The following is a 25,093-nucleotide window of genomic DNA, read 5'->3' on the forward strand; positions in this document are numbered from 1 at the left end:
ACCTCTTTATGGTCCTAAAATACCACTAGATTTCCAATTTCAGGCAAATAGGATAAAAACTTCGGATTCTAGAAGCCCAAGAATTAAAATCGGGAAATCGGTCTATATGGGGGCTATACCAAATATTGACCGATACTTACCATTTTCGGCACACCTCTTTATGATCCTAAAATACCACTAGATTTCCAATTTCAGACAAATTGGATAAAAACTACGGTTTCTATAAGCTCAAGACCCCAAATCGGGAGGTCCTTTTATATGGGGACCATACCAAAACATGGACCGATACTCACAATTTTTGGCATACGTATTTGTGGTCCTACAATACTTCTAGATTTCCAATTTCAGGTAAATTGAATAAAAACTGCGGTTTCTATAAGCCCAAGAAGTAAAATCGGGAGATCGGTCTATATGGGGGCTATACCAAAATATTTTCCGATACTCACAATTTTTGGCACACGTATTTGTGGTCTTACAATACCTCTAGATTTCCAATTTCAGGTAAATTGAATAAAAACTGCGGTTTCTATAAGCCCAAGAAGTAAAATCGGGAGATCGGTCTATATGGGGGCTATACCAAAACATGGACCGATACTCACCATTTTTGGCACACCCCTTTATGGTCATAAAATACCTCTACATTTCTAATTTCAGGCAAATTGGATAAAAACTACGATTTCTATAAGCCCAAGACCCCAAATCGGGAGGTCGGTTTATATGGGGACTATATCAAAACCTGGACCGATATAGCCCATCTTCGAACTTGACCTGCCTGCAGACAAAAGACGAGTTTGTGCAAAATTTCAGCGCGATTGCTTCATTATTGAAGACTGTAGCGTGATTACAACAGACAGACAGACAGACAGACAGACAGACAGACAGACAGACGGACAGACGGACATCGTTATATCGTCTTAGAATTTCTCCCTGATCAAGAATATATATACTTTATATAGTCGGAAATTGATATTTCGATGCGTTACAAACGGAATGACAAACTTATTATACCCCCGTCACCATTCTATGGTGGTGGGTATAAAAACTATAGTAAACAAATTTTGACAAAATTTTCTATAGAAATAAAATTTTGAAAAAAATATCAATAGAAATTTTTGGAAAATTTTTTGTGTAGTAAATAAAATTTTGCAAAATTTTCTAAAGAAATAAAATGCTGCAAAATTTTCTATAGAAAGAAAATTTAGACTAAATTTTCTATAAAAATAAAATGTTGACTAAATTTTCTATCGACATAAAATGTTGTATAAATTTTGTATAAAAAAAATCTATAGTAACAAAATTTTGGCACAATTTTCTATAGAAAAAAAATTGAAAAAATTATTAATAGAAATTTTGGAAAATTTTTTGTGTAAATAAAATTTTGCACAATTTTCTATAGAAGCAAAATTTTGGCTAAATTTTCTATAGAAAAAAAAATTTTTGACAAAATTTTCTACATAAAAATATTTTTATACCCACCACCATAGAATGGTGACAGGGGTATAATAGTTTGTCATGTCGAAGATGAGCTAGATCCGTCCAGGTTTTGATATAGCTCCCATATCAACCGATCGCCCGATTTGGGGTCTTGGGCTTATAAAAACCGTAGTTTTTATCCAATTTGCCAGAAATTGGAAACCTAGAGGTATTCTAGGGCTATAAGGAGGAGTGCTGAAAATGGTGATTATCGGACCCTGTTTTAATATAGCTCCCATATAGACAGAACTCCCGATTTTATTTCTTGAGCTTCTAGTATCCGTAGTTTTTATCCAATTTGTCTGAAATTGGAAATCTAGAGGTATTATAGGACCATTACAAGGCGTGCCGAAGATGGTCATTATCGGACGAAGTTTTGATATAGCCCCCTTTTAGACCGATGTTACGAGTTTACTTCTTGGACTTCTACAATCCGTAGTTTTTATCCAATTTGCCTGAAATTGAAAATCTGGAGGTATTCTAGGACCATTAAGAGGTGTGCCGAATATATTGTGTATCGGTCCAGTTTTTGATATAGTCCCCTTATAAACCGGCCCTCCGTTTTGGGGTCTATATACTAGAACTACAATAGATGGGCTGAATACTGTACGTATCCTTCCATGTTTTTGGCGTAGCCCCATTAGTCCGATTGGACCAAAATAGACCCAAAAAATTATTGAAGTTGGTCCGATGGTCAGACCAAATGGAATTTTTCTGCAGAAATAACATTTGGACAAAAATTTCTATAGAAATAAAATTTTAACAAAATTTTCATAGAAATAAAATTTTAACAAATTTTTCATAGAAATAAAATTTTAACAAAATTTTGTATAGAAATAAGCTACTTAAAAAATTTTGGGATACAATATTATGCAAAAATTTTGTACAAATTTTAAGAAAAAATAAAATTTTGCGATAACTTTCTATAGAAAAAGATTTCTGCTAAATATGTAATAGAAATAAAATTTTGGCTAAATTTTTTACAGAAATTAAATTTTGGCTAAATTTTCAATAGAATTAAACTTTGGCTACATTTTCTATAGAAATTAAATTTTGGCTAAATTGAAATTTTGGCTAAAATGAAATCTATTGAAATAAAATTTGGACCAAATTTTCTATAGAAATAAAATATGGACAAAATTTTCGATAGAAATAGAATGAGGTCAAAATTTTATATAGAAATAAAATTTTGAAAAAATTTTCTTTCGAAGGAAAATTTTAGAAAAATTGTAACTTTTAAATTATATTAATTTAAATTAGAAAACTGGTCCCCTGGTACGAATTTTGGAAAAATTTGGTCCAAAATAAAAATTCGTTGTTGCAACGCTGGTAAGGCCTCCATATAGACCGATTTCAGATATTGAGGGTACAGAAGGTGCATTTACCATAAATCTAAATTTGCCAGATATTACTTCTCGTAATCATAAAACAGTTGGTGTACTATAGATTTTAGATTTCAAATCAAGGTATTTTTTCTTAATTTTCTTGCACATTTACAGGATATGTTTATGATTCCTTTAAAACTCAAACAAAAATAGTTCTTATAAATCCGGAATCTGATAGGTAAAATCTTTGCATTTATTTTCGGGATGCGAACTGGTTAAACTGATCTGTCATCAAACCCCCATGAAATTTTCTAAGGAAATTAGTATATTTCATTCATGGTGGTGGATATTTATGATTCGGCCCGGACGAACTTATTGCTGTATGTACTTGTTTTATTTTTTATTTTCTATAGAAATAAATGTTGACATAGTTTTCTATAGAAAAACTATTTCTATAGTAATAATATTTCGAATAATTTTTTTATAGAAATTAAATTTTGACAAAACATTCCATACAAATACAATAGTGACAAAATTTTCTATAAAAAACAGTTTTGACAATTTTTTCTGTCATATGTGTGTAGGTATATAGCCTTAAAATAAAATTAAAAACAATAAATTCGAATTATTGTTCGAATTATTTCAAATAAATTGATATGGGGATTCAAATGGATCGATCCAGCCCATTTGCTAGTCTAACATTCTAGGAAACATAAAATGATAGCCGTAATTGGAAGTTGATTTTCATTTCCAATCATGGTGTACATTGATCGAATGCATAACGCATTGGAAACTAATTTGCGTAAAAACTTTTTTAGTTACAAAAATGTGAAGTGTTTTAAAAAATTTGGTTTAGCCGGAGTCGGAGTCGAGCAAAATTTTTACGACTCCGACTCCGACTCCGACTCCAGCCAAATCTTCAGACTCCGACTCCAAGACTCCGACTCCGACTCCACAGCCCTGCTTAATACACAGAAAAAAATTTCACGAAAAATTTTCCAATTAAAATTTTAATTGAGTTTTAAAAAATATTCAATTAAACATTTAATTGAATCAACAAATTTTTTAATTGAAACAAAAATCAATCACAAAAATTAATAGTATCAATTAATTTTTTAATTGGATCAATTAATTTTTTAATTGACCTTCAATTAATTTTTTAATTGATACTATCATTTCTGTGATTGAAGACATTGCAATTAAAAAATTAATTGAATTTCGTGATTGAATCAGAAAAAATTTTTTTTGTGTGTATGGGTGCTTAGCCAAAGGTAATTTTTATCCGGCCGTAAAAAGATACCCAGGAAAAAAAATTGTACCAACTTTACACAACTTTAAAAGCACTTCCTAAAATGTCCTTCCAAAGATGTTATTTTTCAACTACACAGGAAGTTCTTTTACTTCAATTTTTTACAACTCTCATTTTCACATTTTTAATAGGTAATTTTACCTTTTTTGGTTACAAATGGGTTAGGTGGCAGCCCGACGTATCAGGCTAACTTAGACTATTCAGTCCATTGTGAAACCACAGTGGTGAACTTTTCTCTTATCACAGAGTGCTGCCCAATTCCATGTTAAACTCAATGACAAGTGATCTCCTTTTTTAGCCGAGTCCGAAGGGTGTTCCACATTGCAGTGAAACCACTTAGAGAGCTTGAAACACTAAGAAATGTCACTAGCATTACTGCACACAAAAAAATTATAATTCAATTACGAAATTAATTGATCCAATTAATTTTTTAATTGAAATGCCTTCAATAACAGAATGAAATGATAGTATCAATTAATTAAAAGTTAATTAAAACTTAGTTGATCCAATTAACAAATTAATTGATACTATTAATTTTTGTAATTGATTTTTGTTTCAATTAAATAATTTGTTGAATCAATTAAATTTTTAATTGAATATATAGAAAATTTCTATACAAAATTTTATTTCTATAGAATTTTTTTTTAAATTTTATTTCTATAGAATTTTATTTTTCAAAACTTTATTTCTATGGAAAATTTTGTCAAAACTTTTATTTCTATAGAATTTTTTCAAAAGTTTATTTCTATAGAAAATTTTGTGAAATTTTTACTTCTATAGAAAATGTTGTGAAAATTTTATTACTATATAAAATTTTACTTCTATAAAATTTTTTTTGAAAAGTGCAATTCTATAGAAAATGTTCTCAAAATGTTATTTATATTTTTCAAAATTTTAATTTTATAGAAAACATTGTGAACATTTTATGTCTATACAAAATTTTATTTCTATAGATTTTTTTTTTCAAAACTTTATTTCTATCGAAAATTTTGTAAAATTTTTACTTCTATAGAAAATTTTGTGAAAATTTTATTATTGTATAAAATTTTATTTCTATAAAAAATTTTTAGAAAAGTAAATTTCTATAGAAAATCTTCTCAAAATTTTATTTATATTTTTCAAAATTTTAATTTTATAGAAAACATTGTGAAAATGTTATGCCTATACAAAATTTTATTTCTATAGAAAATTTTCATAAAATTTTATTTCTATAGAAAATTTAGCCAATATTTTATTGCTACAGAAAATTTTGTCAAATTTTTATTTCTATAGAAAATTTTGTCAATTTTTTTTCTATAGAAAATTTTGTCAACATTTTTTTTCGTTGTTGTTTTTGATTTCAGCTTAAACCCATGCGTTGACTAAACTACAAGTGTAGCTTATCCAACAAAGAACAAAACCAAGAATAACAAAACAAAACGAATGGAAAATTTTTTATTTCTATACAAGTTTATTTCTATAGAAAATTTTATCAAAATTTTACTTCTATAGAAAATGTTGTAAAATTTTTATTACTATATAAAATTTTTTTGAAAAGTGCCTTTTTTCAAAATTTTATTTACATTTTTCAAAATTTTAATTCTATAGAAAATATTGTGAAAATTTTATTTTTATAGAAAATTTTGTCAAAATTTTATTTCAATAAAAAATTTTGACAAAATTTTATTTCTATAGAAAATTTTGTGAAAAATTTATTTCTATAGAAAATTTTGTAAAATTTTATTTCTTTAGAAAACTTTCTTAAAAATTTATTTTTGTCAAAATTTTATTTCTATAGAAAATATTGTCAAAATTTTATTTCTATAGAAAATTTTGTCAAAATTTTAGTACTATAGAAAATTGTGTCAAAATTTTATTTCTATAGTAAATTTTGTCAAAATGTTATTTCTATATAAAATTTTGTTAAAATTTTATTTCTATCAAAAATTTTATCAAAATTTTATTCCTATAGAAAATTTTGTCAAAATTGTATTTCTCTAGAAAAATTTTTCAAAATTTTATTTCTATACAAAATTTTATTTCTGTAGAAAAAATTGTCAAAATTTTATTTCAATAGAAAATGTTGTCAAAATATCTATAGAAAATTTTGTCATAATTTTATTCCTATAGAAAATTTTGTCAAAATTTTATTTCTCTAGAAAAATTTTTCAAAATTTTATTTCTATAGAAAATTTTATCAAAATTTATTTCTATAAAAAAATTTTGTCAAAATTTTATATCTATGGGAGATTTTTTAAAATTTTATATCTATAGAAAACCTTGTTGAACTTTTATTTTAATGCAAAATTTTGTCGAAATTATATTTCTATAGAAATTTTTGTCAAAATTTAATTTATTTCTATAGAAAGTTCTATCAAAGTTTTGGCATAAGCTGGCTATCATGCAAAACCTTTTTTCGGAAGGTTCATTGTTGGATTTAATGAACTGCCTGAATTTATTCTGATAATTGGTTGATAGTTTTGCTGCAAGTAGAGGATGCTGATGAGGAATGTGGTAATTCCGAAACGTCCATCCAACCATCTTGCAGTCTATAGGGCTTTGCCCAAATAAATTTGACAAACATTATTTTCCTCTGTTGGTTAAGCTACACTTGTAGTTTAGTCAATTCATGGTTTTAAGCTGAAATAAAAAAAAAACAGCAAAATGCTTAAAGAACAAAACCAACAATAACAAAACAAAACGAATGAAAAAATTTTTATTTCTATACAAGTTTATTTCTATAGAAAATTTTGTCAAAATTTTACTTCTATAGAAAATGTTGTGAAAATTTTATTACTATATAAATTTTTATTTATATAATTTTTTTTTTTTTTTAAAAGTGCCATTCTATAGAAATTTTTTTCAAAATTTTAATTTTATAGAGAACATTGTGAAAATTTTATTTTTATAGAAAATTTTGTCAAAATTTTATTTTTATAGAAAATTTTGTCAAAATTTTATTTCTATAGAAAATTTTGTGAAAATTTTATTTCTATAGAAAATTTTGTGAAAATTTTATTTCTATAGAAAATTTTGTCAAAATTTTATTTTTTTATAAAATTTTCTTAAAAATTTATTGCTATAGAAAGTTTTGTCAAAACTTTATTGCCATAGAAATTTTTCTCAAAATTTTATTTCTATAGAAATTTTTCTGAAAATTTTATTTGTAAAAAAAATTTTCTCCAAATTTTATTTCCATAGAAAAATTTGTCAAAATTTTATTTCTATAGAAAATTTTCTCCAAATTTTATTTCTATAGAAAAATTTGTCAAAATTTTATTTATATAGATAAATTTCCCAAAATTTTATTTCTATAGAAAATTTGGCCAAAATTGTATTTCTATAGAAATTTCGGTCAACATTTTATTAATATATGAAATTAAATTACCTCATGGTTGGAGAGGAATGTTCTGAAAATCTACCAAAACATCCAGAATTCTACCAATCTACCAAAAAGTAAAAAATCTAAAATTTTTGGTAGAATTTTACGAACTGTGGCAACTGTGTGTCCAATCGCGAAATATAAAGGGCAATACTCGTAGAAACGCAACAATAAAATCGGGAGATCGGTTTTGTGAGCGATATATCAAAATGTTTTAAGAGACAAAATGTTATCTTTGGATGGGGAACATGTAACATGTTTCTGGCAATCATATTATTTTCTCGGAAATAATGTTTATGACTTCGATAAAAAAAACATATAAGTGGCTACTTTTCTGAAGAATGTAGCGTTAGGTTAGGTTAGATACAGTTGCAGACCGACATTTCAGGCTCACTTTGACTATTCAGTACATTGTGATATCACAGTGGTGAACCTCTCTCTTATCACTGAGTGCTGCCCGATTCCATGTTAAGCTCCTTTTTATAGCCGAGTTCGAACGGCGTTCCACATTGCAGTGAAACCATTTAGAGAAGCTTTAAAACACTCAGAAATGTCACCAGCATTACTGAGGTTGGATAATCCACCGCTGAAAAACTTTTTGGTGTTTGCTCGAAACTGGGTTGGAATCCACGACCCTGTGTATGCAAGGCGGGCATGCTAACCATTGCACCACGATGGCTCCCTAAGTAGCGTTATTTCGATAGATAGAGGGACATCGTTATATAGTCTCACAATTTCTATCTGATAAAAAATAACAGTCGAAAATCTTTATTTCCTTGTCTTACATAGAAAATGGTAAACTTGGTTGTGAGTGCAAAAAGTCAAAATTTGATTATTTTGTCGCAAAAGACACCTCCTTTAGCTTGCTGCTAATAGAGCACTAAGTGAAGATATGTTTCAAGGTTCACACATTATTCATTTTGACCAAGTGGAAATACAATCTGATTTTGCTAATATCCCCATTCTCGAATTCACCATAGTTGGAAAAATGCATATATCCCCTCAGTCTCCACCCATGTACTTACCACATTCGGCGCTATATTTATGGGATCCATTCTGCTCCATTGATGTTCGAAACTACTGTTATAAGGCGGTGTATCGTAGGAAACATTACGGAATTCCGCTGTAAAACTACGTACCGGATAGCCACCGGAATTGGTTTTATTGAAACGCCACACAAGGAAACCCAAAATTGTTGAGGCCTTAAAATACAACTGTGAAACGGGGCCAGGTGGGGTACGAACGGTAAGATTGATTTTTTGAAATGCTTGAAATTCTTGTATTACATCATCATCATCATTCCGCTCCTCGCCAATGGCCACCTCACCGGAATGAGGAAGCAGTGAGGATGATGAGGTGGGAGAGGTGGTGGTCATGGTGGTGGTGGTAGTTATATATTGGATAGATGTATTGCTATCACTAAGGCTACTACTACTGCTGCTGCTGGAAGTTGTGTTGCTACTACTGCTATTGCTGGAGGCTTTGGTGGTGTTAACGAAGTTATTTGAAGAACTGACACTTGTTGCTAGTGTCTCTGTTTTATTTGTGCTACTATTGTTGGCTGCTGAAGCTGATACAGGCAATGATGATGATAAGTCGGAATTGGTGGCTTCACTAACTGTTTTCGTAATGGTGGAGGATGTGGATGACGATTGTGATGATACACTGCTTGTATCATCCTTAGGCATTGGAAGCATTGAGGTAGTTGAAGCATTTTTGGTTTTCTCTTCGACAGGCTCACCCATAGTCATCACTGTCGCTTCATCGTTTTTTGTCACTTCTTCATCTTGACTTTTTTCTTCTTTGTGTCCGCTGTGAAGCTCAACGGACGACTCATGGTCATCACTTTTACTTGGGCTGCTAGGTAAGCTTTTACGTGGTGTTACAGCGGCAAAACAAATATATACTCCTCTATCGGATGCCGAAACGTTTGTAAGGATTAAATATTTACCCGTCTGCAAAATAGAACGAAAAGAAAGAGATGAAAGCCACAATGAAATGGAAGTCAATCGATTTCATTTATTTGCAAGTGAACTGCATGACAAAAGGAATTGGCTTAATTAGAAGAGAAGAGAAGACAGGCAAAAAAAAATTGATATGAAGATTATTCGGAATTACAATATGTGGTGCTAATGAAATTTGAGAAAGAGCTAAATTAATATTATTCTTTGTCTTTGATTTATTTATATCCCCCATTTCAGTTTCATAATAAAACAATTATTTTTCAATTTTATGTTAGCCTGATATCAATGCAAGTTGGTTTTTTGACTAAATCAATTACAATTCTAATGCGAGCCTATTGAACATGAAGATTAAGGAATTCGTATTATCATGTTATTGAAAAGATAACGACAGATACCAATCTCACAAGCCTGACTATACATATGATTCAATGTTGGCCTATACACATTTCCATAGTCTCTGGTAAGATCTGGGCAGGTGAGATGATTAAATTCGGGTCTTATATGTTAATTTCTTATGAAAATTACATACGAGAACTATTCTTCCCAAATTGAAGCGTTTTACAACGGGCTCCTCGTCAGAATCAGTTCAAATTGGCTACCTGTCCCTCGAATTATGTCCTTCAAACAGCCGACAAAGCGAAACTTTGGCATTTTTTAGTTCCAACCTTATTCTACAAAATGCCTCAGGCGCAGAAGTATAATGGAATAAGATCAGGAGATTTTGATAACCATTGTACAGTAGAAATTAAAAGAGGAACTTCCTATTTAAGCCATTCTGAGCGATGTCCGTCCGTCTGTTGAAATCACGCTTACTTCCAAACGAAACAAGCTATCGACTTGAAACTTGGTACAAGTAAAGGGTGATACGGTCAAAATTTGGCCAAGGGAAAACGCGTGTAAATCGGTGAAATCGTTTATTTAAAAAATCAAATTAAATTTCTTTTTCAAGTTCAATTAGTATAAAATTCAGGAAAAATATTCAGTTAGGATTTCGCTTTTCCAAATCCGAATTGCCGGGCCTCACGCTTGACACAGCCACCTTGTCCACCTTCTTCATCGCAGAAAGCCAGTTTGTTTTGAACTGCTGCTCGTCCTTAGCAGTTTTTTGGGCTTCTTTAGGTTCCGCTTGACAATAGCCCAGTATTTCTCAATTGGGCGGAGCTCTGGCGTGTTGGGAGGGTTCTTGTCCTTGGGAACCACCTGCACGTTGTTGGCGGCGTACCACTCCATGGCCTTTTTACCGTAATGGCAAGATGCCAAATCCGGCCAAAACAGTACGGAACAACCGTGTTTCTTCAGGAAAGGCAGCAGACGTTTATTCAAACTCTCTTTCACGTAAATTTCTTGGTTGACAGTCCCGGAAGCTATGAAAATGCTGCTTTTCAAGCCACAGGTAGAGATGGCTTGCCAAACCAGATATTTCTTTGCGAACTTTGATAGTTTTATGTGCTTGAAAATATCTGCTACCTTTCCCCTTCCTTTTGCCGTATAAAACTCCTGTCCCGGAAGCTGCTTGTAGTCGGCTTTGACGTAGGTTTCGTCGTCCATTACCACGCAGTCAAACTTCGTCAGCATCGTCGTGCACAGCCTCCGGGATCGCGCTTTGGCCGTCGTATTTTGTTTATCATCGCGATTTGGAGTCACTACCTTCTTGTAAGTCGATAGTCCGGCTCGTTTTTTGGCTCGATGCACGGTTGTAGACGATACACCCAGCTTATTTGCAGCATCTCGGAGAGAGAGGTTAGGGTTTCGCTTGAAACTACCGGCAACTCTCTTTGTCGTCTCAGCGGCTTCCGGTTTTCGATTTCGCCCAGATCCAGACTTTCTGGCTGTCGACAAACGTTCCCCAAACACTTTAATTACATTTGTAACGGTTGATTTGGCAACTTTTACCGATTTTGCCAGCTTTGCGTGCGAGTAGCTCGGATTTTCGCAATGCGCGAGCAAAATTTTGATACGCTGCTCTTCTTGCTTGGACGGAATTTTGACAACTGAAGAGTGAATTCCAAAATCAAAATAGGAGCAACATTCTGCACACACACACCTTCAAAATGAGGGGTGTTCAGGTTTTTTAAATGCAAAATTGAAAGAAATACGTCAAGTTTATATTGACCGAATTGTGACCGTATCACCCTTTAGTTGTTATTGATTGAGGTCGGATGGTATTGCAAATTTCATCCGATCCAGTTGAAATGTGGTACATATTGTTAGTCTATGGCCTGTAACCACCATGCAAAGATTCGTCCATATCGGTCCAAAATTATATATCTATTGTCCCGAAATAAAACGATCCCCAGATGTGACTTGCGAAGCCTCTTGGAGGAGAAAGTTTCATCCGATCCTGTTGAAATTTGGTACGTAGAGTTAGTATATTGTCTGTAACAACCATGCAGCAGCTCCCGCAATTAGGAGCCCAAAACTAGACATACACAAAAAAAATATCATCAAAATATTTCCATTTAAAAAGTTAATTGAAGCTGAAAAAAAAATAATTGATACAATTAACCTTTAAACAAACTAGAAATATTAACAGTCATTTTCATGTAGCTCCGTTAGTTTAACTGCCAGTTAACAGAAAGTAATTTGCAAATATCTTCTTTTCGGTTAACTTTAACTGAAAAATTTTCAGCAATTAAGTTCCTAACTGGTATATGGAATACATAGACAAGATGACATATATGTACATAGTGCGATTTAAAAGTTCGTTAGCTAACGAAGCACTAACGAAGCTTCATGAAAATGGGAGTAAGTCCATTAGGTCGACGAATGAAAATTTTAATTTTAATTTTGAATCCAAATCGGAAAATTAGGTCAATGAAAAAAATGTCTTTTTTGTGTGTTTTTATACCCTTCACCACTACTGTGGTACAGGGTATAAGTTTGTGCATTTGTGTGTAACGCCAAGAAATAATTGTCATAGACCCATCTTTTAGTATACCGATCGGCTTAGAATTAAATTCTGAGTCCCGTAACAACTGCCAAATATCTGCTAAATCGGTTCCGATTTATATATAGCTCCCAAATATATCTTTCGTCCGATTTGGACTTATATGGCCCCAAAAGCGAGAGTTTTGCCCTGATTTGCTTCAAATTTTGCACAACGAGTACGTTTAATAGTATCGTTAATTGTGCCAAATTTAGTTGAAATCGGTTCAGATTTAGATATAGCTCCCCTATATATCTTTCGTCCGATTTTGACTTATATGGCTTCAAAAGCCAGAGTTTTGGCCTGATTTGATTAAAAGTTTGTACAAATTTAGTTGAAATCGGTTCAGATTTAGATATAGCTCCCATATATATCTTTCGACCGATTTGGACTTATATGGCCCCAAAAGCCAGAGTTTTCCCCTGATTTGCTTCAAATTTTGCACAACAAGTACGTTTAATAGTATCGTTAAGTGTGCTTAATTTGCTTAAAATCGGTTCCGATTTAGATATAGCTCCCATATATATCTTTCGTCCGATTTGGATTTATATGGCCTCAAAAGCCAGAGTTTTGCCCTGATTGGCTTCAAATTTTGCACAACAAGTACGTTTAGTAGTATCGTTAAGTGTGCTTAATTTGCTTAAAATCGGTTCCGATTTAGATATAGCTCCCATATATATCTTTCGTCCGATTTGGATTTATATGGCCTCAAAAGCCAGAGTTTTGCCCTGAGTTGCTTGAAATTTTGCACAAGGAGCACGTTTTATAGTATCGTCAATTGTGCAAAATTTAGTTGAAGTCGGTTCAGATTTAGATATAGCTCCCATATATCATTCGCCCGATTTGGACTAATATGCCCACAGAGGCAAAAGTGCTACTCTGATTTACGTGAAATTTTGCAAAGGGAGTAGAATTGAACTTGAAACTTTGCACAGGTAGTAGAATTGTGCAAAATTTAGTTGAAATCGGTTCAGATTTTGATAAAGCTCCCATATATATCTTTCGCCCGATTTTCGGTCATATGACCACAGAGGTCAAAGTTGTTATCCGATTTACGTGAAATTTTGCACAGGGAGTAGATTCAACATAGTAACTATGCATGTGAAATTTGATTGCAATCGGTTCAGATTTCGATATAGATTCCATATATATGTTTTTCCTATTTAGGCAAAACTGGCCGAAATACCTACATTTTCCTTATCAAATCGCCACTGCTAAGTCGAAAACTTATCAAAATGACTCAAATTTTCCTATAACTCTATTACACATCTATCGACCGATAAATCATAAATACACTTTTGCGAAGTTGCCTCAAAATTGGTTTATATTTAAATGTTTCCTATATTTATACCCTTCACCACTACTGTGGTAAAGGGTATAATAAGTTTGTGCATTTGTATGTAACGCCAAGAAATAGTGGTCGTAGACCCATCTTTTAGTATATCGATCGGCTTAGAATTAAATTCTGAGTCGATTTAGCGATGTCCGTCTGTCTGTCTGTCCGTCCGTTTGTCTGTATATGTAATTTTGTGCACAAAGTACAGCTCGCAATTTAAGTCCGATCGTCCTCAAATTTGGAATAGGGCCGTTTCTTGGTACAGAGACAATCGCTATTGGTTTTGGAAAAAATCGGTTCAGATTTAGATATAGCTGCCATATATATTTATCCCCGATGTGGTCATAGTTAGCGTGTTTATTAACCGATTTTCTTGAAATACAGTACATCCAAATATTTTATGAATCTCGAAAATCTTGCAAAATATCAGCCAAATCGGTTCAGATTTAGATATAGCTCCCATATATATATCTTTCGTCCGATTTAGACTCATATGACCACAGAGGCCAAAGTTTACTACCGATCTTCGTGAAATTTTGCACAGAGGGTAGTATTGACTTATATGGTTTCAAAAGCCAGAGTTTTGCCCTGACTTACTTCAAATTTTGCACAAGCGGTGCTTTTAACGGTACTATTGTATGTGCCAAATATGGTCAAAATCGATTCAGATTTAGATGTAGCTCCCATATATATATTTCGAAAAAATCCAGGGGTTTGCCGTGATTTGCTTCAAATTTCGCACAAGGAGTATGTTTAGCAGTATAGGTAATTGTGGCAAATTTGGTTGAAATCGGTTCAGATTTTGGTATGGCTACCATATATATCTCCCGTCCGATTTGCACTCATATGACCAGGGGGGCCAAAGTTATACTCCCATTTACGTGAAATTTCGCATAGATAGCAGAATTATTATACTAACTATGCATGTCAAATTTAGTCAAAATTGGTTCAGATTGTATATAGCTCCCATATATACGTACACCAGAGTTGGGAAAATATGGTAGACTGTTTCATATTTTAGACCCATTTTCAATGGGATTTTCCTCCAATTGACTGGATAGTTTCCTCAGAGAATACAAATATGGCCAAAATTCTCACACTTTACACAAAATTCTGTGATTATTTCCCCATATCTTAGCCATATCCTACACTGTTAGAAAAATATGTTTTTCATATGTTCCGATATAAACACAATTTTTAATCACAATATATTTAAGAGCAAACATGTAATGTTACTAAACTAACACTAAATGTTTGGGACACATATGTTAATATGTTAGAATTTATTATGTTTGGGGCATGAATGTTTCATAAAAATAATATGTGTGAATGTAAACATATATAAATTTACAAATTTCGAGTAAACATATATATGTTGTGATATTTCATTCAGAGAGCGACAGAGAGAGAGAGAGTATAGAGAAAGAAATAGAGATGGAAACCGGGAGAGTTGACGAAAGATATCAACATAACACAGCGAAAGAATCAAAAGAGAACAATTTCTGTGAAACCGCTTGTATGTTGTTTCGGAAAACTGTTTTATGATAAGGCCAAACATTTGATATGCTTAAGTCTAAAAATTATTTAATTTGAATAAAGAGAATAGACATTCGGAATCAAGAGAATATACATTTGAAAAACAAACAGCATATGTTTTCGCCTTGAGAGCAGCATTTTATGTATGTGTGGACATGTGTTTTGTTTATCATTTTGGCATTATGGGCACAATTTTTTTCTTGGTTCGTTAAAAGAAATCAAGGGTCTTCATAAAAATAACGAAAGGGCACTATACTCTTTTTAAAGTTGGGACAGTAAAATAAAATAAGGAGGAAATAGTGAAAAACAAGTATATACGGCCGCAAGTTCGGCCAGGCCGAATCTTATGTACCCACCACCATGGATTGCGTAGAAACTTCTACGAAAGACTATCGTCCACAATCGAATTACTTGGGTTGTGGTATCTTAAAACTTCTTAACATCGTTTTCTAAGTTGTAATTTAGTCCATACGTGGTATATATTAGACAAAAAAGTTATGTATAGTTAAGTCTACAAATAATTACGAATCGATATGGACTTTTTGTACGTAGAGAGCCAGAATTGAAATATGGGGGTCGCTTATATGGAGGCCATATACAATTATGAACTTGATATGGACCAATTTTTGTGTGATTGGGGATCGATTTATCTGAGGGTCATATATAACTATAGACCGATATGGACCTAGTTAAGCATGGTTGTTAACGACCATATACTAGCACAATGTACCAAATTTCAACTCACTCGGATTATACGATTATGGACTGATATTGACCACTTTTGACATGGTTGTTAAATATCATATACTACCACCACGTACCAAATTTCAAGCAGATCGGATGAATTTTGCTTCTCCAAAAGGCACCGGAGGTCAAATCTGGGCATCGGTTTATATGGGAGCTATATATAATTATGGACTGATAGGAACCAATTTCTGCATGGTTGTTGAATACCATATACTAACATCACGTACCAAATTCCAACCGAATGGGAAGAATTTTGCTCTTCCAAGGGGCTCTGGAAGTCAAATCTGGGGATCGGTTTATATGGGGCCTATATATAATTATGGACCGATATCGGCCAATTTTTGCATGGGAGTTTGAGGCCATATATTAACACCACGTACCAAATTTCAACTGAATCAGATGAATTTTGGTCTTCCAAGAGGTTCCGGAGGTCAAATCTGGTGATCGGTTTATATGGGGGCTATATATAATTATGAACCGATGTGGACCAATTTTTGCATGGTTGTTAGAGACCATATACTAACATCACGTACCAAATTTCAGCCGGATCGGATGAAATTTGCTTCTCTTAGGGGCCTCGCAAGCCAAATCGGGGGATCGGTTTATATGGGGGCTATATATAACTATGGGCCGATGTGGACCAATTTTTGCATGGTTGTTATAGACCATAGACTTACACCATGTACCAAATTTCAGACGGATCGGATGAAATTTGCTTCTCTTAGAGGCCTCGCAAGCCAAATCAGGGGATCGGTTTATATGGGGGCTATATATAATTATGGACCGATGTCGACCAATTTTTGCATGGTTGTTAGAGACCATATACTAACACCATGTACCAAATTTCAGCCGGATCGGATGAAATTTGCTTCTCTTAGGGGCCTCGCAAGCCAAATCGGGGGATCGGTTTATATGGGGGCTATATATAATTATGGACCGATGTGGACCAATTTTTGCATGGTTGTTAGAGACCATATACTTACACCATGTACCAAATTTCAGCCGGATCGGATGAAATTTGCTTCTCTTAGAGGCCTCGCAAGCCAAATTTTGGGGTCCGTTTATATGGGGGCTATACGTAAAAGTGGACCGATATGGCCCATTTGCAATACCATCCGACCTACATCAATAACAATTACTTGACCCAAGTTTCAAGTCGATAGCTTGTTTCCTTCGGAAGTTAGCGTGATTTCAACAGACGGACGGACGGACATGCTCAGATCGACTCAGGATTTCACCACGACCCAGAATATATATACTTTATGGGGTCTTAGAGCAATATTTCGATGTGTTACAAACGGAATGACAAAGTTAATATACCCCCCATCCTATGGTGGTGGGTATAAAGAAAAGTGTTCGGTCGGAGCAGGAATTGAACCCACAACCCTTTGCATGCAAGGCAGACATGCTAACCACTGCTCCACGTGGCAAACAAATGTATGTTTCTGTTAAATATTGTTATGTTTGCATAGGCTCGTGGGCGCTGCAAACTATGCTATATAAATGTAACTTATAACGATAATTATTTACTGGTGACTATAACAGCTACATAGCCCAGTGGATAGTGTGTTGGCTTACAAACTGTATGGTCCTCGGTTCGATTCTCCGTGCAGGCGAAAGGTAAAATTTAAAAAATTTATAAAAGTGAATAATTTCTTCAACATTATTTGTATTACAGAAAAAGGTGACAAGAACTAAAAAATTTCGTGGAAGTGAAAATTACGAGTATGCTAGGGAATGAGCACAATCGTCTTTGTGAAAAATTCTTCCAAGCATATACTATTTTTGGGCTCAAAATGCTTCCAAACATATAATATGTTCACATAAAACAAACATATTAATATTTCGGCAGTATCCAATAATATATGTGCTTCCTGCAAAATATGTTTGGAACATATGTTAAAGAAGCGATTTTTTTTTGAGGGTGCAGGGCGTTAGCCGATTTAAATTTTAATTCTAGAGTTTTTGTAGAAGTACAAAAAATTGTTTCCATTAAAAGTATTTGTATCTGGAAATGCAAACTTTTATATAGCTCCCAGCAAATTTTAAGTAGTTGAGATGGTAACACACATGTTTGTCTACATATTGGTGAGGGGATAATATAGTCGGCTCCGCCCGACTTTAGACTTTACTTATTTTTTTTTGTCAACATTTTATTTTTTTGTCAACATTTTATTTCTATAGAAAATTTTGTCAAAATTTTATTTCTATAGAAAAATTTATAAAAATTTTATTCGCACAGAAAATTTGATTTCCGTAGTAAATTTTGTCAAAATTTTATTTCTAAGAAAAGTTTGCCTAATTTTGTCGTTGTAGAACATTTTTTTTTTCTTTAGAAAATTTTACCAAAATTTTATTTTTATAGATAATTTTACCGATTTTTTTTTCTGTAGAAAATTGTATCAAAATTTTTTTTCTATAGAAAATTTTATCAAATTTTATTTCTATAGAAAATTTTGTCGAATTTTAGTTATATAGAAAATTTTGTCATAATTTTATTCCTATAGACAATTTTGTCAAAATTTTATTTCTATAGAAAATATTGTCAACATTTTATTTCTTTAGAAAAATTTGTCAAAGCCGTGGCAACTGCGTTTGGAAGGGCTGATTTGTTTTCATTTTGTCTGTTCAATATAGATTCTTGGTCAGGACTAATTAACTCCTAACTCCAATTAAATCCAAAGTTTCCCCTTCCAGAACTTCATGGCTAAAAGCTTTTATTCCCTTGTATGCCATTGTATAAAACGCATATGTCACTACAATAAGTCAACATTTATGAAAAAACGAATAAGCATAAATATTAGCATGAATATTTTATTTCAATATTTGTGTACCTGTATTATTGTGTTGTTGTTGCTGCCATTCTCTTTGACCCACATTATGTTACCATCGGCAATACATGGTATTGAAATATTTTCACCTTTGTCGGTCACGTATTCGTTGTATTTGATAGTTGATGTCAATACAGTTAGCACTGAAAGATAGAAAGGAAAAATAAAACGAAAGACAAGTTAATATGGGGTTATCCATGGCGTATCATTATACGAATAAACTCCGCCCATTCTATGTTAGATGGTCGGCTATTATATACACTCTCAGACATATACCAATTATTCTTTTAGAGGATATAAAAACAAAACATTGAAATTGAAATAGAAATCAATGTCAATCAGTAGTTAATTGAAAAGTAAATAAATGAGCAATGTAAGAGTGGAGAACATTAAATTATAATTTTATTTAAATTAAATTATCTAAATTATAAATTATCAATTTATTTTAAATTAATTTACCTTTGATTTAATTTAAAAAAATACCTTAAATTTAGTGTAGTTTTTAATTCAATTTAATTTAGTTTTACTAAATAATATATTAATGTGACTTGATTTAATTTAATTGAATTGTTTACCCGAGATCATTTGCTAATACAAATGTGGTTTTCCACATTATTTCGAATACAATCATTTGTCGAGATCCCAGGGAAATTAACCCTACACACAAAAAAAATTTCACGAAAATTTTTCCAATTAAAATTTTAATTGAGTTTTAAAAAATATTCAATTAAAAATTTAATTGATTCAACAAATTTTTTAATTGAAACAAAACTCAATCACAAAAATAATAGTATCAATTAATTTTTTAATTGGATCAATTAACTTTTTAATTGACCTTCAATTAATTTTTTAATTGTTACTATCATTTCTGTGATTGAAGACATTTCAATTAAAAATTAATTGGATCAATTAATTTCGTGATTGAATCAGAAAAAAAAATTTTTGTGTGTACGTTGCATGGCATTTCAATGTTAGCTGGCACTATTCCTTTATACGATTTATCGTTATTTTTGTTGGCTTGAAGATTTTATATAATACTAAGGATAATAATAATAATAATTCATGTTGTACTTTGAGTGTGATAGTATTTTTATACCCAACCCAGCAATAAAAATTGGAAGTTGTTCTACAAACATTTCTTTTAGAGGGCATCCGTTATGCCCCAAAGGACTTCCGATGCGGTCCTTTTGGACTAGTCTTAAGTACGTAATTGGGAAAAATATTTGATAAAAAATCATCGCAGCTGAGATTTGAACCAGCGTATGTTTTCATTCATAACAATAAATAAAGTCTCAGAAAGTAATTAGAATGTTATCCCTTGGTGTTATATTACGATCATATCAAAAACATTTGATTTGATGCATCTTGTTCAATGGCGTTTGTGGCTTAGTGTGCTAAGTCGTTCTATTGTGATGCCAACAAACTCAGATTCAAGCCCGATGAAAGCAAAAAAGTGTTTCAAATTGTAAAAATAAAATAATAAGAAAATAAATTTATAACAAAAACAAGTAAGGAAAGTCGAAAGTCGGGCGGGGCCGACTATATTATACCCTTCACCACTATATATACCAAAATTTTTGATACCATCTTAACATTTTCAAATTTTTTGGGAGCTATATAAAGGTTTATATTCCCATGTACAAATATTGATAAAATTTGGCACACATTTAAATTACACTCTCAGTGCAAAACTTCAAAATTTTCGAAATGAAACTTTGGTCTCCATGCACAGAAAAAATATCACCAAAATATTTCCAATTAAAAAGTTAATTGAAGTTGAAAAATTTTTTAATTAATAAATTAATTGATACAATAAACTTTTTAATCATTATAGAAACATTAAGTTAATTAAGTCGATGATTGAAAATTTTAAAATTTGTAATTAAAAAATTAATTGATACAATTAACTTTTTAATCTAATTCGGAAGACTAATTCAGTTAAAAAAAGTGCTGATTTGTTTTAAATTTTTAATTAAAAATGTATTTCAAACAATCATTTGTTAATCCAAATAAAAACTCTAAGCCAATTCAGAAAGTAATTAAAAATAGTTACCTTTTTTAATTAATAAATTAATTGAGTTTTGCAATCAACATCAATTAAATTTTTAATTGAATCAATTAAAAAATTAATTGAAATTTGCTGAAAAAAATCAATTAATTTTTTAATCAAGAATTTTTTCTATGCCCAATTAAAACTGTGATTGATACTATCATTTTCGTGATTGAAGACATTTCAATTAAAAAATTAATTGGATCAATTAATTTGGTGATTGAATCAGAAAAAAAAAATTTGTGTGTGGTCATATGAATGTAAGTCGGGCGGAAGATATATATGGGAGTTATATCTAAATCTGAACCGATTTTGACCAAATTTGGCAAGAATGTTAGTTCTACTCTCTGTGCAAAACTTCAAGTAAATCAGAGTGAAATTTTGACTTCTGGGGTCATATAAGTGCGTATAGGACGAAAGATATATATGGCAGCTATATCTAAATCTGAACCGATTTTAACTAAATTTGGCATGCATAGTAAAAATGTTGATTCCATTCCCTGTGTACAATTTTAAGTAAATCGGAGTGAAATTTTGACCTACAGTGGTCATATGACTATAAATCGAACGACAGATATATATGGGAGCTATATCTAAATCTGAACCGATTTCATAAATATTATGCATATTTATAAAGTTAACCTTACTCCCTGTGCAAAATTTCACGTAACTCGGAGTAAACCTTTGGCCTCTGGGGCTAAAGGAGTGTATATCGTGCGAAAGCTATATATGGGAGCTATATCTAAATCTGAACCGATTTGACTGATATTCTGCAAAATTTACGAGACTCACAAAACATTCGATTATACGAAATTAGAAGCAGATCGGTTGATAACTACGTCATTTATTACCACATCGGTTATAAATATATATGGCAGCTACACGGATGAAAAAGGCTGTTTTTCATATGTTTGGCTATAAACATTATATGTTTGGAACACAAATTTTTAAACACAATATTTTTGAGTGCAAGCATATAATGTTCATAAACTAGCATAACATGTTTGGGACATATATGTTAATACGTTAGAACATATTAATTTTGGGACATAAAATGTTTGTAAATATAATATGCTTGGATGCAAACATATATTAATTTAGAAATAGCCTATAAACATATATGTGTTTAGTAGCTTGGAGCGCTATTTAACAGGGAGCGATATTGAATTAAGTTGGTGGTTGTTGCTTGTTATTACAAAATTAACATTTTATTTTTCCTTGGGCAATTGATCAGCTACTTCTTTGATCCTTACAAACTGTGTGGTCCGCTGTTCGAATCCCCGTCCGGCAAAAGGTAAAATTAAAATAAAAAAAAATCATAAAATTGAATAATTTCTTCTACAATGTTTGTATTACAAAAAAAGGTGCTAAGAACTAAAAAATCTCGTGGAAGTGAAAAAGATGTCGGGGAATATACAATTGGGCAGAAACAAAATTTTGAGCATTCAGGTCGAAAACCTATGTTGTTAGCACCTATATTACCTGTTTATTTTCATAATTCATTATGATTGTAAATATATAAATAAATAAATAAAATTTTGAGCACAATATTGTTTGGGAGAATTTTTTTTTAAGCATATAATATTTTTGGGTGCAAAATTCTTCCAAACATATTATATGGTCACATAATAACATATTTTTTTTGGAAGAAAACATTATTAAATTTGGATGCAAAAATACAAAATGTTTGGAACTTAGACTACCCAAACATGTATTGTTTAGACCAATATGCTTTCAAACATATTATATATTGGTAGAGATCAAACATATATATGTTTGGGCAATACCCAAAAATGTATATGCTTGAAGCAAAATATGTTTGGGAGTATATGTTACAGAAGCGATTTTTTGTGAGGGTGTATATATAATTCTGAACCGATTTTCAAAATCAATAGGGATCGTCTTTCAACCGAAAAAAGACCCTGTGCCAAATTTGAGGATGATCGGACATAAGCTGTGAGCTGTACTTTGCACACAAAAATACATGAACAGACAGACAGACGGACATCGCTAAATCGACTCAGAATTTAATTCTAAGACGATCGGTATACTGAAAGATGGGTCTAAGACCGGTCCTTCTTAGCGTTACATACAAATGCACAAACTTATTATACCCTGTACCATAGTAGTGGTGAAAGGTTTAAATATTGATAAAGTGAAAAGTGAAAATGGTGAAAAAAAGTTTGTGTTGTTGTTTTTTTTTTATTTCTTCACTCAAATGAATTTCCAAGGCACAACTTCTAAAGCAATGCAAAGGATCCAAAAGTGTAGTACATCCGTCTTATGACAAGCCCATGTAAAATTCATTGGAGATGATCCAAGCATGCACTACTTGGAAGCCACCGTGGTGTAATGGCTAGCATGCCCGCCTTGCATACACAGGGTCGTGGGTTAAACCCAGTTTCGACCAAAGTTTTCAACGGTGGATTATTCCACCTCAGTAATGCTAGTGACATTTCTGAGTGTCTCAAAGCTTCTCTAATTGGTTTCACTGCAATGTGGAACGCTGTTCGGACTCGGCTATAAAAAGAAGGTCCCTTGTTATTGAGCTTAACATAGAATCGGACAGCACTCAGTGAGAAGAGAGAAGTTCATCACTATGGACTGAATAGTCTAAGTGAGGGTGAAATATCGAGCTGCCACTATATCTAACTTAACCTACTTCCGGATCGCAAATTGGGGATCCAACCTACTTTTTTGTATCCTCTTTCTTGGCTGGGAAGTTTGTCATACCGTTTGTAACACATCCAAATATGCATTTACGACTATATAAAGTATATGTATATATTCCTGATCAAGGAGAAATTATATGACGATATAACCATACCCGTCTGTCCATTGTAATCACGCCACATCATTCAATAATGAAGCAATCGTCCTGAAATTTGGTATATATTCATTTTTTGTCTACAAGCAAATCAAGTTCGAAGATGTTTTGATATAGCCCCCATATAAAGCGAAATTGGAAATCTAGAGGTACTGCAGGTCAATAATAGCATAAATATGGTGAGTACGGGTGCATGTTTTGGTATAGCCCCCATATTGATCGTTCTCCCAATTTAATTTCTTGGGCTTCTGGGATAACGCAATTTTTATCCGATTTGGTTCAAATTATAAATCTTGACGTATTTTAAGTCGAGTTGATATAATCCTCATATACAGCGACCCCAGATTTTACTTCTTGTGGTGATAGAAGGCGCAAGGTCAGAAGTGGACTACACTAGAAAATCGTCTTCATGGTATTTGCTTGCACGCACGAGATGTTTAAATGTCCCCTAAATCGTAAACAAAACCGTTTTTTATACACGCAAAGAAAAAAAACGTTTGGAAAACGTGTACCGAAAACGTTTTTCTTTTGTTAGAGTTTTTTGAATTGCTTCGAAAATTTTAAACTTTTATCACCAAAAAAATTCGTTTGTTACAAAGTTTTTATTTTTTCAATAAAAAAAGTTATTTTTGAAACAACAACAGAGTCCATTTCGTTTATATCAAACACTCTTCTTTTCTGACTTTTGGTCTTTAATAACACACATTTTACAGTTCAAAATTTAATATAGTACAATGTAATGTTGAACATTTTTTTCGGAATCTTCCGAATATATATAGAATGTATGTAAAAAAAAAAAAAAAAAAAACTTTGGTCGAAGCAGGGATCGAACCCACGACCCTTGGCATGAGAGTCAGACGTAGCAACCACTGCTCCACGGTGCCAAACTAAATGTTTGTTTCTGTTAAATAAACTTTGTTTATTAGGTTCGTGGGCGCCGCAAGCTATGCTATATAAATATAACTTATATGGATATTTATCTCTTGATGGCCATAACAGGTACATAGCTCAGTGGTTAGTGTGTTGGCTTACAAAGTGCATGGTCCGCGGTTCGATTCTCCGTCCAGGCGAAAGGTAAAAAATTTTAAAAATTTATAAAATCGTATAATTTCTTCTACATTGTTTGTATTACAGAAAAAGGTGCTAAGAACTAAAAATCTTCGTGGAAGTGAGAAAGATGTGAGGGAAAATGCAATTAGCCAGAAAAAATTTTTTTTGAGTTAGTCTTTATGAAATTGTTTTTACATCCTGGAAAAGAATAAACGTTTATCACAAAAAGTATATACTTTTCTTCCAAATACACTTCCTTACAGCGAAAACAAATGAGAAACGAACTTTGTTTGTCTAAAATTTCGTTTGGGAGGAAAGAATTATTTTTTTGCGTGTAAATCCAGAATCTGATGCAGAC

At 32.1% G+C, this 25,093-nt stretch overlaps 1 protein-coding gene across 4 annotated transcripts in view; it reads right to left on the bottom strand.

The window, feature by feature from the left end:
- LOC142229180 (uncharacterized) overlaps positions 1–25,093 on the bottom strand; it is a 279,190-nt gene that overhangs the window by 43,804 nt on the left and 210,293 nt on the right. For all 4 annotated transcript variants that reach the window (XM_075299717.1, XM_075299716.1, XM_075299715.1 and 1 more), the window contains exons 2-3: positions 18,812–18,951; positions 8,494–9,423 (exon numbers count right to left, since the gene is read on the bottom strand). In XM_075299717.1, the coding sequence (XP_075155832.1) occupies positions 8,494–9,423; positions 18,812–18,951 (1,070 nt within the window). The remainder of the gene's footprint in view (positions 1–8,493; positions 9,424–18,811; positions 18,952–25,093) is intronic.

This window comes from Haematobia irritans, chromosome 3 (genome assembly GCF_050003625.1).
Source record: "Haematobia irritans isolate KBUSLIRL chromosome 3, ASM5000362v1, whole genome shotgun sequence".
Lineage (NCBI taxonomy): Eukaryota > Metazoa > Arthropoda > Insecta > Diptera > Muscidae > Haematobia > Haematobia irritans.